At 57.2% G+C, this 16,635-nt stretch overlaps 1 protein-coding gene across 4 annotated transcripts; it reads left to right on the plus strand.

Moving 5' to 3' along the window:
• The first annotated feature begins 2,347 nt into the window (after positions 1-2,347).
• Positions 2,348-16,372, plus strand: CACNB3 (calcium voltage-gated channel auxiliary subunit beta 3). Of its 4 annotated transcripts, none has more exons than XM_069491525.1 (13): positions 2,348-2,420; positions 10,730-10,852; positions 11,096-11,218; positions 12,026-12,141; positions 12,415-12,479; positions 12,688-12,707; positions 12,899-12,979; positions 13,169-13,227; positions 13,394-13,503; positions 13,790-13,941; positions 14,185-14,280; positions 14,401-14,550; positions 14,987-16,372. In XM_069491525.1, exons 1-13 carry the CDS (start codon positions 2,415-2,417, stop codon positions 15,299-15,301), a joined length of 1,416 nt encoding a protein of 471 aa, XP_069347626.1. In that variant the 5' UTR covers positions 2,348-2,414; the 3' UTR covers positions 15,302-16,372. The 4 variants fall into 4 exon arrangements, with proteins under 4 accessions (XP_069347626.1, XP_069347625.1, XP_069347624.1 ...); XM_069491524.1 differs by lacking the exon at positions 2,348-2,420 and adding an exon at positions 3,482-3,636; XM_069491523.1 differs by lacking the exon at positions 2,348-2,420 and adding an exon at positions 6,491-6,957.
• The last annotated feature ends 263 nt before the right edge of the window (positions 16,373-16,635 follow it).

Genomic DNA, 16,635 nt, shown 5'->3' on the forward strand with positions numbered 1-16,635 from the left:
AAGCACAGCTGTGTAGGTTATAGCTTGCTGAGGAGGCAAGTGGAGATTGAAATCCAGCCCTAGGTCAATAACCTCCTGGTGCAGAGCTGCGTCTCCACAAAGGCTCGCCAAAAGGGCTAGCAGAGGCCCTGCCAAATATCCTGAGTCCTGACAACCTGTGTGTCTAGGGGGCAAGGTGAGCAGGGAAAAGGGATAAAGGCTGCCTGGGAACCCTGAGAGCCTGTATGCTAGAGCCAAGAGTATGAGTGGGCCAAGCTAGGGCATGGCTTCCAGGAATGTATTCCTGCTGGAGGCCCCTCTTAGCAGGGCGCCCTGCTCAGAGCCAGAGATGGGGGACCTGAGGGAGCTCAAGTTGGGAGGAAGAGGGTGTGTGTCCTGGGAAGGTCCTAGAGAGGAATAATCCTGCCAGTCACCCACCTCATGCGGAGGGGCCTGGGAGAGGGCAGTTCTGCAGACCTGGAGGCCTGGCTCCTGCCTCTAGCTCTGAGGTTCCTACCTTCTCTGCTTAGCAGGCTGAGAAGGGGTATGTGGTCCAGTAGCTGGGGCGGAAATGAGGAAAAGTGAGGGGCATGGAACTGCCCCTGTGCACCTCAGATTCCCTCTGATAGGCTCAGGGGAAAGTAACTGATATTTCTTTTTTTCTTTTTTTCTTTTTTTTGTTGAGACAGAGTCTCACTTTGTTGCCCAGGCTAGAGTGAGTGCCGTGGCGTCAGCTTAGCTCACAGCAACCTCAGACTCCTGGGCTTAAGCGATCCTCCTGCCTCAGCCTCCCGAGTAGCTGGGACTACAGGCATGCGCCACTATGCCCGGCTAATTTTTTCTATATAGATTTTTAGTTGTCCATATAATTTCTTTCTATTTTTAGTAGAGACGGGGTCTTGCTCTTGCTCAGGCTGGTCTCGAACTCCTGACCTCAAGCGATCCACCCGCCTCGGCCTCCCAGAGAGCTAGGATTACAGGCGTGAGCCACCGCGCCCGGCCTGATATTTCTATTTTAAAGTAGGAGGTGGATGGCCAGCTTGGTGGCTCATGTCAGTAATACTTGTATGAGCCACCGAGGCAGGGGGTGGGAGGCTGAGGCAAGAGGATCGCTTGAGGTCAGGAGTTCAAGACCAGCCTGAGCAAGAGTGAGACCCCCGTCTCTACTAAAAATAGAAAAAAATAGCAAAAGTTAGCCAGGCATGGTGGTGCATGCCTGCAGTCCCAGCTACTTGGGAGGCTGAGGCAGGAGGATCACTTGAGCCCAGGAGTTAGAGGTTGCAGTGAGCTAGGGTGATGCCAGGGCACTCAAGCCCAGGCAACAGAGCAAGATTCTGTCTCAATAAATAAATAAATAAATAAGGAGGTGGAGAGATGGTTTCTAGGCTATAGGTTTATAGGCAGAGAGAGTGGAAGGAGGGAAGGAGAGAAGGAGGGGGAAGCCAGGGACAATTGCTTGCCTGGGCTGGCATTTCCTCCCCCACTGCCCTTCTATGGAAACTTAAGCTGCCCCAAGGCCCAGAGGAGCTAGTCCATTAGCCGTGGTCAGCAGGGGGGTAGGTAGAAAGGGGGAGGCCTCTCTCCCTCCAGGTCTTATTGCCAAATGAAAGGCAATGTGCTTCGCTCCCTCTATTAGAGCCAAAAACCAAAAACAAAACAAAAAACCTCCACACACATTTTTCACTCACACACACACACACACACACACACAACCTCCTTCTGAATGGTTGAGCTGAGTAACCTGCGGGTGGGTGGGCGGTAGGGACTAGACCACAGAGGAGGGGAGGAGGTGCCTTCCCAAAGCTCTTTCCAGGTGAAACCCAGCCTAAAGAGGAGCTGGGGGTGGACAGAGAAGAATTCATTCTCCTCCAATTTAGCTCCCTTTGAAATGGGGGCAAGTGGAGAGTCAGCTGAGCCGGGAGGGAGGGACAGTCTCCTGAGATCCCCAGGGGATGTAAGGATTGAGGGGAGGGGTCCCAGGAACGTCCAGGGAAAGTGGGTTAAAAGAAGGGCCGGGAAGGAGGATAGAACACTCTCCATCTGAAAGAGGAGAGTTCTAATTGGTGCTGGGGGGAAGTTGGGGACCAGGGTCATTCAGGCTCAGGGTGTCTATTTCCATGAGGGGGTCCGTCGCTCCCCCCGCCCAGCTGCCGTCTTTGGTCCAGAGATGGGTCCCGCCTGGGGGTGTTAGGGGATGTGGAGGGACCAGTGAGAGGTTGGTCCGCTCAGAAGGGTGCAGGGAGAGAGCAAACTGGGACTACACCCCCGCTCCCCCCTTCCCCCGCCAGAACTTGGGCTTGTCCTGTTTGACGTGCCCGCAGAAGGGGGCGGGAGGGGGTACTGACCCGAGGAGCGGTCCCGCGACTCCGTACTCCTTGCTGCCCAGTCCGGCTGGGACGCTGCCCGGCTTAGCGGGGTCGCCCCTCCAGACCAGGATGGAGGTAGGAATGGTCTAGGGTTCAGGGGGACGCAGGTACCTCAAAGGAGCCCCATGGGGCTGGGGATAAATAGAGTACAGCCTGGGGTCCCCTACTGGGATCTGGAGATGGGACTGCAGTTCCTGCGGAAAAAAGAGGGAGAAGGGTTCGTCCTAGGCTTGGGCGGGGTCTGGATCCGGGCTGCACCCGCTTTGCTCCCGCCCGGGCAGCGCCTCCTGCTGGCAGGGTCGGACCCCTGCGGCCCAGGGACTGGACCCCAGGCGGTGCCGCCACCTGGAGGGCGTGTGCGGCCACCTGGCCAGCGAGGCCAGGGGGCGCTGCAGCCGGTCGGGAAGGAGTCGCCTTGCTTCCCCTCGCCCTTCCCCTGCGCGGGGCTGAGACCCGCGGCGCCAGAGCCTGGGAGCCGGGTGACAGTAAAGACTTCCCGGCGCGAGGCGCATCGGGGCTGGGCTCTCTCCAAATGGATCCCGCATGAGTCCAGCGTCTGGGTCTGGGAGGGTGGATGGACGTGGCTTTCCCAGAACCCAGATGAGGGGGCTCCTTGACGCTTGGCCAAGTCGGCCGAACACGAGCATTCTTCCTTTTCGGTCCCTTCCTCTGCTGAGGTCGGGATCGAAGCCGCCACCCGGACCGCGGCGCCTTTCCTCCTCCGGCGCCGGAGGATGGGCGCCGGGCGCGCGGAGCAGGGCCGGCAGGGAGCAGAGCCGTCCACCCGGAGCTCAGGTGTTGCTTTGAGCTATTCCCGCCCTTCTGCCTGTGGCGGAGGGAGCTCCCGAGTCCCTACCTTTTCTGGGGAAGAGGCTGAAGCAGCAGCGGAGGGGCAGGGGAATACGGGGGAGGGTGAGAGGTGGGGATTGGAAGGACAGTGGGAGGCACACATAAACAGAGAACAGGGATCGCACAGAGGAGAGGCGAAAGTGGAGAAAGGCTGCACTGAAAGGCGAAGGGAGAGCGAGAGAGACTGACAGAGGCGGCGAGAAAGGAAGGGAGAGGGAGGGAGGGAGGAGGAAAGGGGGAGGTAACCGGGGGAGAGGGAAGGGAGCTGGCGGCAGAGCCGGGCGGGCGTGGGGCGAGGCCAGGCGTGCAGGCGGGAGCCAGTGTGCAGAGCAGCGGCCGGGTCGTGCTCCCGCCTCGGAGCCCCTGGCCCGGGGGAGGGGGAGAGGCCGCTAGCCTGTCTATGTCTTTTTCTGACTCCAGTGCAACCTTCCTGCTGAACGAGGTAACCGCGGGGGTGGGGAGGTGGGGGGCTCCCCAGTGGGCGGGAGGAGAGCCCGCTCCGAGCTAGGAAGAGGGCCCGCATTTGGGGGAGACTGCAGCTAAGGGGAGGGAGGGAAACCAGAGCAACCGGGTAAGAGAGAAGGGAGCGGCCAGAGCTGGCAGCTTCCAAGTATTGGGACTGGGATGGGAGCGGAGGACGCCTGGGGAGTCAGGAAAGGGGCTAGATGAGAAGGGCTCTGCCAAGCTTCTCCGGTTCCCGTCCCCGAATTCCCTGGGGATAGCCTAGTAGCTAGAATGCTAGGGGCTTCCAACTGGTCCAGATCTTAAAGACTGCTGGGGGAAAAGAGGGAGGCTTTAAGACTTCCCAGAAAGCCTAGCTCCTGCCTCAGTTTCCCCATTCAATGCCCAGGGATTAGGATCTGCCCAGCTTCCTGGTGCACTTACAGGAAAAGCTAGAATGTATTCAGAAGGCTCCCAAGAACTCCAACTCCCAAACCTGATTATTCAGGCTTTTCCTCTTATGTCTTGCTTCCATATCTTGGGTACCTGCCAGCTGCCTGTCTAACAACTCTCTCCTAGAAAGAATCAGCAGGAGGAGTCTTCTCCTCTAATCCTTTCTTGCCCTCAGCTCTCTGCCTTCGTGCTAAGCCATGGAAAGGAAAAGAGGTTGGGACAACATGGACACTGACAGGCACATGTCTTGTTACAGGACAGGAAGTCACTAGGGTGGCAATGAGAACTAGGGTGGATGGGTGTGGGTAAAACAAGAATGGAAAGGGGCATTGGGTAGCAACCCAGAGATAAGGGGAGAGGAAGGGAGGCTCTGAAGTTCCAGCAAGGCCCTGGGGATAGGCCCAGGTATGCGGAACTTGAACCCATCTCCTGGGGGTGGTTGGCATGGCTACTCGTGCCTCAGGAGCAGACTTATACACCATTGTCCCAGATGGGGAGAGGACAACAAGGTGTGCGAGGAAGCAGTGCTGCTGATGGCAGATCCACTATCACCTACAATCTCCAGGACCCACTGTGGGTGGGGAGAGTCCCAAAAGGAGAGCCCAGGAGGGTAGATTCAGAGATGGGGAGAGAAGCAGCTGCCTCAGTAGCTGCTTTCTTCATTAGAACCATCTCCCAAAAGAGCATCTTGAGGGTCTTATTCTTTCACCCCCTCTCCGCCCTCTAGAAGACAGAAGGAATTGAAGAGACAGAATAAAAAAGGAGGAGACAGAGGAATACTGAGGACCTGGGAGAGGGTACAAAAGTGAGAAGACAGTGTCTGGTAGCTGCCAGTATAGAAGAATCCAATATATAATCAATCCCCCAGTGGTGCTGGACTCAGGAGAAGGAACTGTGAAAGCTGATTTCCACCCCCAGTAGTGACTGGTCCCCGCAGACATAGGGGCTCCAACAAAGTTGTTCTTAAATCCAACACGAGGAAGATGAGCAGCTGGGCTGCACTGAGCCATCCAGAGGAGTAGACAGAGGAAAGACAGTCTTGAGTCCCCTTCTCTATTTTCTTCTTACCAAGGGAACACAAACAAGTGACATGGGTGAGAAGCCAGTTGGTTTGGGTGATCTCTCTCCCGTGCGCAGTGCCTTCTATCACAGATCTCGTTAAACCATGTCAGAGTTTTGGTTTTCTGGGATTCTCCTCTATCCCAGGACGGTAAAGAGATGAGCAAACTACTGAACTCACCCTCCTGGTATGAGAAACTGGGAATGGGAAAGAATGGACCTCAGGGACAAGAGCAGAGACACTAGGAGGCCTCCCAGTATACCCTGTTTAATCTCACATTCCCTCTAGGGCCCCAGGTAGGCAGTCAGAATTCAAAGGAATAATTTTGCTAGGGAGATGAGAAAAGGAGGGAGCTCAAATGGGCGGATCTTTGGGGAAGTATGCTGAAGATGAGGGCTTCTGCTCAGTCTCTTACCTCAAATCTCAGTGTGCCTTTGAAGGAGACTGAGTGAGGCAAAGTGGAACCAAGGCTAAATCAAGTATATACTGCCCCTGCCCCCGTCCTTCTGATTGCGGGGTGTGAAGGGAGGAATCTGGCCTTACACTAGTGACTCTGGGGAGACCTGCCCTTTCCCCCTCCCGACCCCAGTGTAGCCAGGATCTCGTCCTCTGTCCCACCCAAACTATCCCCCGGCCCCCACCCTATGGTTTTTTCCCACTCCCTTTAGGCTCATCGAAAACAGCCCCTTTCTGCCCCCGTTCCCATGGATGCCTTGGCAATGTCTGGCACAATCCTTGGCAGGGAAGTGAGGAAGGGAACCCCCAACCTGGCGGGGCTAGGAAGAAATCTGCCCGCGCAACAGGTGTGGGGAGGCCTATCCAGCTCACCGAAACTTCCCCCTTCTCAAGGGTTGGGCAACGCCGTTCTTTGCTGCAACGTCCCAGTGCTGAGCGGGGCGGGCACCTGTTGGGGCAGAGACTGTCTTCATGGTATCGGCCTGGGGTCTCCAAACCCATTCCTCCCCAGTACCATGACGAGGTTTGCTTCTGGAGGCTCCTGGACGCAAGGGCCCGGACACACCATGCTCTCACCTGGGACCCCTTCCGCGTCGGCCGCCCGTCCCCCGCCCCCGCTCTTCTGTCTTCCTCAGTCTCCCCATTTTCCAGTCTCCCTCTTCCTCCCTCTGCCTCTCTCTCCTTCCTCTCTCTCCCTGCGCCCTCTCCTTCCTCCGCTCGAGTCGCGTCTCCCTCCGGGTCCCCGCACCCCCTCCGCTCCCCTCCCCCGCAGCAGCCCTTTGTTTCCCGGCGGAGTAGTTCCTGGGTTGCGGAGCGTCTCTGTCTCCGCATCTCTCCTCGCTCCGCCTCCTCCCTGCCTGGATCCGCCCCGCCCGCAGCCTCTCCGCCCCTTCCTCCCCGCCGCCCCTGCCCCGTAGGTGCTCGGGCACCCACCTTCTACCCAGCTCGGGTCTGCTACCCTCTCCCGGCCCAGTCCCGGGCTCCCCGGCGGCCCGCGCCCCCGCCTTCTCCGGGGAGGGGGTCAGGTGGGCGGGCACTATTGTTGTAGGAGCCGGCGCCAGATTCCTCAGCCGCGCTCGGGGTGGGACCGGCTGGGTTCGGGGGGTGGGGTGGGGGGAGCGGTGATTTGAGCTCGGAGCAGCTGGTCTTCGCGGCTCGCTCCCTCCTTCGCGCTCCCTCGCTCTCCGCCGCCGCCCGCAGGGCTGCGGGGCTCGGTGGCATCTCCGGGCGCGGCCCGCTGTCCTCGCCCCTGCCTCCGGGCCGCTCCCGCCCCCGGCGCCGCTCGCTTCCCCCCACCCGGACTCCCCCATGTATGACGACTCCTACGTGCCCGGGTTTGAGGACTCGGAGGCGGTGAGTGCTCACGGTGCGGGTGGGGGCGGGGAAGTTGGGGTGACATCTCCTCTCCCTTCAACCCTTCCCCCAGTTCAGGACTTTGAAAAACGCTTCAGTGGCGGGGCAGGGCGTGTAGGGGGGCGCTCTAGGAACGTGGGAGATGGATTTTCATGCCAAGGGCTCCCCAGTGCCCCAGACCTAGACCGGGGGCACTGGGTGTGTGTACAGAGGGGGCAGTGTAGGGGAAGGGCTCGAGCAGGTGGCTCCAAAGCCCAGGACAGAGGGGGTAGAGGGAGAAAGGGCTGGAGGCTGAGGGCACAGAGGCTTTGGAGAGGGAACACGCAACGTCTGGAGTTCTAGGTTCTGGATTTATGGAGTCTGAACACAAGAGCTAGAGAGAAGCTTGGGCTCTTGGGGAGGGGACATTCCAGACCTCCTGTGCCTCAAGCAAATGACAAATTAGGGAGCTGGGAGAACATCAGAGAGCTGAGCCGGGTATCAGCCTCTTCAGACAGAGGGATCATAAAACTTGAGGAGCCCCATTTTTCCCTTCCGACCTCCATCTCTGCGTTGCCTTATCTCTTCAGCCTTCCTCCTGCCCAGTCTCTCCCGGGCTGAGGTCCGGGCACCTGGCAGCACATGGGTGGGCCAGCTGACTGAGCCTCGGCCATTCCACAGCCCCTGCTGAGGCTTCTTCTGAGCAGCATCCTGGCTCCTGCTCAGCATGCAGGGCCTGGAGGTGAGGCCAGAGGAGCTGAGGGCCTGGGGATGGAGAGGAAGCTCTTTGCTCAGAGAACCAGGCAACCGATAAATATTTAATTCTCCTCTTTGCTTTTATCTCCTGACCCACTGAGACAAATCAGCTCATTAGACAGTGATTCCCGGAGCTCAGAGAGCAGGGAGAGTGCCTGGAAAGATGGGGCAAGAATAGGGAGCAGCTTCTCAGCCCCTTGGAGCTGCCAACCTTCCCTCAAACATCCTGCAAGAAGGCCCTCTTCGGAGAGGACCACTAGATGGCTTGGAAGGGGTCCCAGATAGGTGGGAGGGTAGAGCACCCCTGGGTCTGAAAGGGGAATATGTTCAAGTTTTCTCCCAGCTCTTGCTGCCAGGCCCAAGATGGATGAGTGCTAGCGCTCGGGACAGGCAGCTGTCAGTCCTTTTCTGGGACTGGGCTCCCTCTGGGCCTGATTCTCCATGGGGCCTCTGAGGCTAATTACACTGCAGCTAGAGCAGATGATTTTCAAGGCTCTACTGGACACCTCTTTCTGACAGTTGAAGGGACAGCTGGCATAGCCCAGGGTGCCAAGGTGAGCTTGAGAACAAACCTCTCTGTGGGGCTGGAGGGCCCTAGGAGGTCCTTCCCATCCCTAGCGGGAAGGCAAGCACTGTTGCAAGGAGAAGACTGATGTGTGGATGGTGCTGGAGGGCAGCCTGCTGACCCATTGCTCCCTCCCCATCCCTCTCTGGCTCCTGAATCACCCTCCCCCACTTCCCTTTCTCTTGCCTGGCTCCTTGCTCTCCCTGAGGCCCCCTCTGAAGCAGTAGGAGGGAAATCAGGCTCTAAATAAATCCACCCTGCTCATCTCCCTCCTCTCCTTCCCCCGTGCCAGGCAAGAGAGGAGCTGCAGCCTGCCCACACACTCACCAGGCAAGGGGGGCACCACCAGGGCACTGTGCCAACTTCTGGCAGCTCCAAAGTTCTAAGACTATGGCTATTTTAGCATAGCAGGGGGTGGGAAAGGTGAGACCCCAGAATATGCTTGGCAGGGCAACCTTGGCCTCCCCAAGTAATACCAGAGCATGAGGGATGGGTGAGCTCTGAGGACTTGGGAGTAATGGAGAGGGGATTCCATTCTGAGCACAATTCATTAAATATTTAGGGAGAGATCCTAGCATTCCATCTTAGAGTGGGAGTCCAGGTAGCCCGGATGCCCCAGGCAGAGACATGAAGATTACTAAATTAGGCTGAGCCCCTGAAGAGCAGGGAGTAAAGATCAGCCTCGCCTCCCAACACAGTGCTAGCCATTTGGGAGGTTATCTGTACCAGAGTGAGTGGTCCTCCTGCCTTGCCTCCTGCCACCCAGCCTGTTGTCCCCTATCTACTTCAGACAGCCATATCCCACAGAGGTATGTCTTGTGTCCTAAGACCCCTGGGGAAGTCCTTCACCCCATGCAGAGGTTCTTTCCGGGGCTCAGCCTCTCTTTATCCCGCTGCCAAGCCAGCCTTATTTGTTCTCAGGAGAGATGGGGAACAGCAGGCAGGCTCTCCTGTTCTGTAAAATAAAAGACCTTTCCTCCTTGTGTTGTCTTCGTGCCACTGGTCTACCATGGACACTATCTGGCTTGGGCTCTAGGGCCAAGGCAGAGGTGGGGCAGAGGGTGGGGTGGACAGCAGGTGTGTGATTTTTGCCTTCTCCTCTGAGATTCTGGCCTTTGCTGCCTTCTGTAGGTGGTCATGCACAGTGGGCTTGAGGGACCAACTGTTCCTCAGCCTGAGGACATTCTAAATCCCCTTCCCTTACACACACACACACATTCTCTCTCTCGCTCACTCTTACTCTCCTACACACTCCTGTGTGAACCCCTTATCTAGGCTTGTACCTTCTCCCTGCCACTGGCACCTCAGAATTGAGGGAAGCATTACTTCAGGCTTCTACCTACAAAAAGGGGAAACTGAGGCAGAAAACAAAAGATTCCCTTTTCCCTAGACTGGAGGCAAAACCCAGACATCCTAACTCCCAGTCTCTTGTTTCAAAGTCCAGCTTCCCTCACTCATTTGTACATCTGCCTCATGGCCTTGAAGGTGAGCTCTGCCACCCTCCAAATGCACCTCCAAAAGACCCTTCCTAGGGGCAGGACTCAGACTCTCCTTGCTCACATTACCAAAGGCCCCTTCCCCACATCCCCAGGGTCTGCTCTTGGCTGAGTTGCCTGGCACCAGCGTGGCCTTCCTCCAGGGCCTGCTATCCCCCTGGGCCTGGGAAAGGGGTGGGGAGATGTAGGCCAAGTGGTGGGCGTGGCCCAGCGTCACCGGTGCCCAGGGAGATAGCTTTGTGTTGCTCTCTCAGTCTGTCTTGTTTGCTGCCCACACCTGGCAGTTTGCCCCAGCAGGTGTGGAAGCAAAGAAAGTGGGGGGTGGGGAGCATAAAGGGGAGGTAACTTCCAGGAGTTGGCAGCTCTGCACCCTCCTCTTCACCTTGGATGGGTAGGGACTCACCATTTGGGAGCCTTCCAAGCCCGCTGGAGCAGGGAAGGTGGGATCCAAGGGGGCAGATGGCGAGATCCTGACGCTCAGGACCAGTGCTGTGCCAACCAGCATCTCTTGACTGTTGTCGACTGGCTGTGCTCCTGCCAGGCATCTTAAAGGGATAATGTCCAGGCTGCTTTGTAGGCTGGTGTGAACAAGAGGGCTGGGGCTCCTGGATTAAGAATCATCTCTAATATATCATCTTCAGTACATCTCCCTTCCCTCTGCCTCACAGGACATGGTAGAGGGAGAAAAGAGGGGAAAGAGAAGTGAAAGCTCTATTCAAAGCTTCAGTATTAATAGGCTTGAGGGAGGAGGGGCCCAAATCTTTGCACACAGGGATTGGGCCAACTTTCCTGCAGCCTCAGAGGCACTGGGCCCTTCTCAGGGGATAGGAGGGACCACAGGGATTCACCCAGCCACCCCCTAGGAGATGGAGAGGCCAGGGGTAGTAGAGGCACCACTCTGAGGCTAGGAGGGAGGGTGTCCCTATGGTGTCCTTCGTGCCTGAGCCCAGGGGTCACAGCCTCTCTCCCATCCCAGGGTTCAGCCGACTCCTACACCAGCCGCCCATCTCTGGACTCAGACGTCTCCCTGGAGGAGGACCGGGAGAGTGCCCGGCGTGAAGTGGAGAGCCAGGCTCAGCAGCAGCTCGAAAGGGCCAAGGTATAGCTTCTGGGCATGGGGCAAGACAGGAGGCCAGGCTGGGTGGAAACCTACACTCGATCCTAAGTATCAAGAGGCCATCAGGCAGGATGTGCTTGAGTGTGAAAGAGTGTGCGTGTGACGGGCAGTGGCAATGGCCCACCCCAAGCTCTTCCACTGGGGGCGGTGGCTGATGGGGCATGGAAGCTGGGAAGGAGTGCTCTGAGGCTCCTCTCACTTGCACTTGATGCCCAAATTCTCCAGCACAAACCTGTGGCATTTGCGGTGAGGACCAATGTCAGCTACTGCGGCGTACTGGATGAGGAGTGCCCAGTCCAGGGCTCTGGAGTCAACTTTGAGGCCAAAGATTTTCTGCACATTAAAGAGGTGATCGACCCCCTTCCTCCCAGAAGCCTCTACCTCCTAATTTCCTTGCTTCTGCCCCAGATCCCAGTGCCTCTTACTTCAGTCCTCAGTCTATAAATAAAAAGTCCTCGCCGGCGCGGTGGCTCACACCTGTAATCCTAGCACTCTGGGAGGCCGAGGCGGGTGGATCGCTAGAGGCCAGGAGTTCGAGACCAGCCTGACCAAGAGCGAGACCCCGTCTCTACTAAAAATAGAAAGAAATTATCTGGCCATCTAAAAATATATATAGAAAACATTAGCCGGGCATGGTGGCACATGCCCGTAGTCCCAGCTACTTGGGAGGCTGAGGCGGTAGGATGGCTTAAGCCCAGAAGTTTGAGGTTGCTGTGAGCTAGGCTGACACCACAGCAGTCACTCTAGCCTGGGAAACAGAGTGAGACTCTGTCTAAAAAAAAAAAAGAAAAGTCCTCAAACTCCTCAAATCTTATCCTTAGCACACACCTGCACACCCCTCATGTCTAAGACCTGATCCCCTGGGTCTCCACCTCTGCGAGACCTGGCTTGGGCCTCAGTCTCCTTATCTGTAAAGCAAGCGGTCAGATTAGCTGCCTCTCAGGTCCCCCGTGACCGCAGTGCTGCCTTACTCTGAGATCCTGGGTGGCTGGGGACCTGGCTGCTCTTCCCTCTGGCACCTTCTCCTGCCCACTGCCCCTTGTGCTGTCCTCCTCCTCAGACCAGCTCACTGAACACCTCCTTGGCTCCTTCACACTGGAGAGCCAGGACTGTGGCAGCTCCTCTCACCACCCCTTCCTGTTCCACCACCCCCAGAAATACAGCAATGACTGGTGGATCGGGCGGCTAGTGAAAGAGGGTGGGGACATCGCCTTTATCCCCAGCCCCCAGCGCCTGGAGAGCATCCGGCTGAAACAGGAGCAGAAGGCCAGGTGAGGACAGTAAACACCCCCCACCAAACGTGCACTTTACCCACAGTACACGTCACCACACACACACACACACACACACACACACGCATTCCCCTCATTACACTCACATGCCCAGCTCTACGCACAAACACACAAGCACAGGCACACAAATGCACATACTGCAGTACACTTCTCTCGCTAGAGAAAGTGTATGGAAATGTGTACAGCTATTAAATAATGCACAGGACATACACATACACATTCTCTCTCTCTAACCTCCCTTTCTTCTTTCAGGAGATCTGGGAACCCTTCCAGCCTGAGTGACATTGGCAACCGACGCTCCCCTCCTCCATCTCTAGGTAGCCTCCCCCAAGCCCACCCATCTTGGGTAGGTGGGTAACTAGGGAAAGAGGGGACTCTGCCCAGGTGAACTGTGTGGGAAGGGGCTGGTGAGAGATCAAAAGGGGTGGGAGAAGCCCAGTGTCTGCCCTGGGGAAGGGGATCCAACACCCCCAGGGACTTTTCCCCCGTCACCAATGTTAATCTTTTATTTCCTTTTCCAAAAAGCCAAGCAGAAGCAAAAGCAGGTGAGTCAAGGAAGGAACCTGGGCTGGGGGGCTTATGGCTTATGGCTCTGGGAACAGTTTTCTGGGCAGTCATTGTTGGAGGTGCAGAACAGAGAGGGGAGGGAGCCTGGAACTTCTGAAGCTGTCCCCACACCAACTGGGCATAAGGCAGGCACCATAAGGTTTTGTCTGACCTTATGTCCATTCTGCAGGCAGAACATGTTCCCCCGTACGATGTGGTGCCCTCCATGCGGCCTGTGGTGCTGGTGGGACCCTCTCTGAAAGGTTATGAGGTGAGAGGAGATCCCTGACCCCAAACAGTCACCTCTACCAAGCCTGCCACAGGAAGGCCCCAGGGACAGTGGAAAGGAGTGTTCTCCCTCGAGGGTTTGTGTGTGGAGGGGGTGGACTCTGGAGCCATGCATGGGGATACCGCCCCTCTCCAAAAGGGCCCTCCGTCAGTTCCATGCCCTCCCCCTTAGGTCACAGACATGATGCAGAAGGCTCTCTTCGACTTCCTCAAACATAGGTTTGATGGCAGGTAAGCTGCCCTGGCCTGGGGTGGCCCGAGAACCAAGGAGAAGATCATGGCCTACTTTCAGATGCCCGTAGCGAGTCTTCCCTAAAGGGAGAGCTAGCGGGAGCTGGGAAGGAGAGGCCTAGGCTTTAGGTGTGGCAGCAAGCTGGGATTCTCCACCCCACCCCAGGATCTCCATCACCCGAGTCACAGCTGACCTCTCTCTGGCAAAGCGATCTGTGCTCAACAATCCTGGCAAGAGGACCATCATTGAGCGTTCCTCTGCCCGCTCCAGCATTGGTGAGACGTCCCCATCGCCTGCTTTTCTGCCCACCTGAGTGCTTGTGAGAACTTTCCCCCTCCCTTTTCTCATCCCCAGCTCCTTGTCTTTCTGCCCAACTTTCTACCTGCCTCAGGATCAGCAAGAACCCACCACATTCTCCTCAATTTTCCATTCCTCTGCCTGCCCAGCCTTGATGAATACCCTTTTCCTCCAATTCCTTCCCATCCACAAAAGCCCTCAAAGCCCTGCTGGAGTAAGCAGTGGGCAGAGCCTTGGTGAGCTCTGTGCTCCCTCCTTCCATAGCTGAAGTACAGAGTGAGATCGAGCGCATATTTGAGCTGGCCAAATCCCTGCAGCTAGTAGTATTGGATGCTGACACCATCAACCACCCAGCACAGCTGGCCAAGACCTCTCTGGCCCCCATCATCGTCTTTGTCAAAGTGTCCTCACCAAAGGTAAGTCAGCTGGGGTCATGGCGGCCCACAGGGCTGCCCCCTAGAATGTGGCATGACTCTGCTTGGTTCCTGCCTGGGGCACTGAGTTCCCTTTTCCTGCTTCCCTTAACACCAGAATTCTGAGTCATCCTTCCCTGCAACTGATGCCATGTCACCAGTGGGGAACATGCCCAGTTCTTTCCAAGCCCAGCTCTGCCCAGGGCCCTGAGAGACTCCAGGCCTAGCTCTGCCCTTCCCCCTCAGGTACTCCAGCGTCTCATCCGCTCCCGGGGGAAGTCACAGATGAAGCACCTGACTGTACAGATGATGGCATATGACAAGCTGGTTCAGTGCCCGCCAGTGAGTGCCCGGTCAGCTACTCCTGTGCCCACTCTTCCAGGGCTGTGGCAGTGATAGAGATGCGGGGGTGGGCTACTGCTGAGAGGAAGCCAACATTCCCCCTTCGCCCTCCCTCTGCAGGAATCATTTGATGTGATTCTGGATGAGAACCAGTTGGAGGATGCCTGTGAGCACCTGGCTGAGTACCTAGAGGTGTACTGGAGGGCCACCCACCACCCAGCCCCTGGCCCTGGACTTCTGGGCCCTCCCAGTGCCATCCCTGGACTTCAGGTAACCATTTCCAGTGGGCACAGATGCTCAAGCTAAGCCAGCCAAAGCACTGCACCCCCTGCCGAGAGCATCCTTGGCCTGCAGTTCCGAAGGCCAAAGGATAGAACTCAGCTGTGCTGTACAGAGCTAGTGCAGATGGGCGAAGGAGCTTCCTGATGACAGAGATGGGCTGTCAGAGATTAGTTTTCTAGAGGTCAAGAGAAATCCAATCTCCAAACCCTTCTCCCAGTTTGCCTTGAAGGAACAGCCTGAATTTTGTGGGAGCCAAAGCTCCAATTTCCTATGTCTCAAGAGGAAGACTGCTCCAGCGTGTTTCCTCCTTGCACTATCTCCTGTACTGGGGAATTGCAAATTGTGGGGGGAGGAATCCCTCACCCAACCCGAGGCCAAGGTGAGGTCTTTGCTGCCTCACTGAGAGCTGTTGTGTGGCCCCCAGAACCAGCAGCTGCTGGGAGAGCGTGGCGAGGAGCACTCACCCCTCGAGCGGGACAGCTTGATGCCCTCGGATGAGGCCAGCGAAAGCTCCCGCCAAGCCTGGACAGGATCTTCACAGCGTAGCTCCCGCCACCTGGAGGAGGACTATGCAGATGCCTACCAGGACCTGTACCAGCCTCACCGCCAACACACCTCGGGGCTGCCCAGTGCTAATGGGCATGACCCCCAAGACCGGCTCCTAGCCCAGGACTCGGAGCACAACCACAATGACCGGAACTGGCAACGCAACCGGCCTTGGCCCAAGGACAGCTACTGACAGCCTCCCGCTGCCCTACCCTGGCAGGCACAGGCACAGCTGGCTGGGGGACCCACTTCAGGCAGGGTGGAGTTAGACTGGCATTAGGCTGGCACTAGGCTCAGCCCCCACAACCCCGTGCCCAGCCCCAGCTTCAGGGCTGCCTGTGGTCCCAAGGTTCTGGGAGAAGCAGGGGGCCCCCTCACCTCCTGGGCAGTGACCTCCCCTTAGGCTCCCATTCCAGGTACTAGCTGTGTGTTCTGCACCCCTGGCACCTTCCTCCTCCTGCACAAGAAGCTGCCCCACTGGGCAGTGCCCTCAGGCCAGGATCCCCTTAGCAGGGGCCTTCCCATCAGACTCAGGGAAGGGATGCCCCCTCAAAGTGACAAGAGGGTAGGGGTGTGGGCAGCATGGCATGAGGAAGAACAAGGTCCCTGAGCAGGCACAAGTACTAAGAGTCAAGGGACTCAGGGATTGTGCTTTGGGGTCCAAGGGCTTCCACTCACCTCACTGCCACACATTGGGAATGAGACAATCAGAGCCCACCAGGGTGGCATGCCCATCCATCAGCTGGGGTGGGGCATCCACGTACAAGAACGGAGCGGCAGGCTGGCTAGGCTGGGGCCAGAGAACAATCTCACAGCTGAAGCTCTTGGAGAACAGGGCTCTCCTCACCCTGCCAGGAAGCTTAACATCTGATAGGACCAGGGACCAGGAGCATGGTCAAGCCAAATGGCAGACAGGAGCCAACCCAGATTGGGGGTTTGGGGAAGGAGGGCATGTGTAGCAGAGAACTTGTGGAACGGCTTTGGGGGCCTCCTTGCCTTTCTTATTCTTTTGCCCTTGCATCCTGTCATTTCTGTTCTTGTCCCTCATGCCTCCTGGGAGATACGGGATCTACTTTGTTCCCTGACTCATAGCTGCCGCTTGTTAGGTTAGGGTTAGATGGGGAGACATAGGACACAATGGACAGCCCTTAGAGGCCCTGTCTACCCAGCTACTCTTGCCTTATGGCTCTAGTGTGTGACCTACAGAGCATGCTCCACAAGACCCTGCCTCACCTGTCATCATTAATAAACGCCATTCACAGTCCCTCAGGCTCCTGTTCTGTGTCTGTGGCCCAAGTCTGGGGAAAGTAAAGAAGTATTCTGGTCCCCTCTCCCTCCCAGGCCCCATGGAGTGGGAAGGGGAAAGGGCAGAGCTGGGGGAGGCACTGTACTCACAGGCCCTCACCCCTCATGCCCAGACGTCTGGAGGGAGATGTTCAATAGGGACTTGTTTTGGGAGATGGGGAAGAGGAGTTCACAATTTTACTCTGTCCCTGCCTCGGGCCAAAAAGGCCCTGGAAATAGCTG

This window comes from Eulemur rufifrons, chromosome 16 (genome assembly GCF_041146395.1).
Source record: "Eulemur rufifrons isolate Redbay chromosome 16, OSU_ERuf_1, whole genome shotgun sequence".
Classification (NCBI taxonomy): domain Eukaryota; kingdom Metazoa; phylum Chordata; class Mammalia; order Primates; family Lemuridae; genus Eulemur; species Eulemur rufifrons.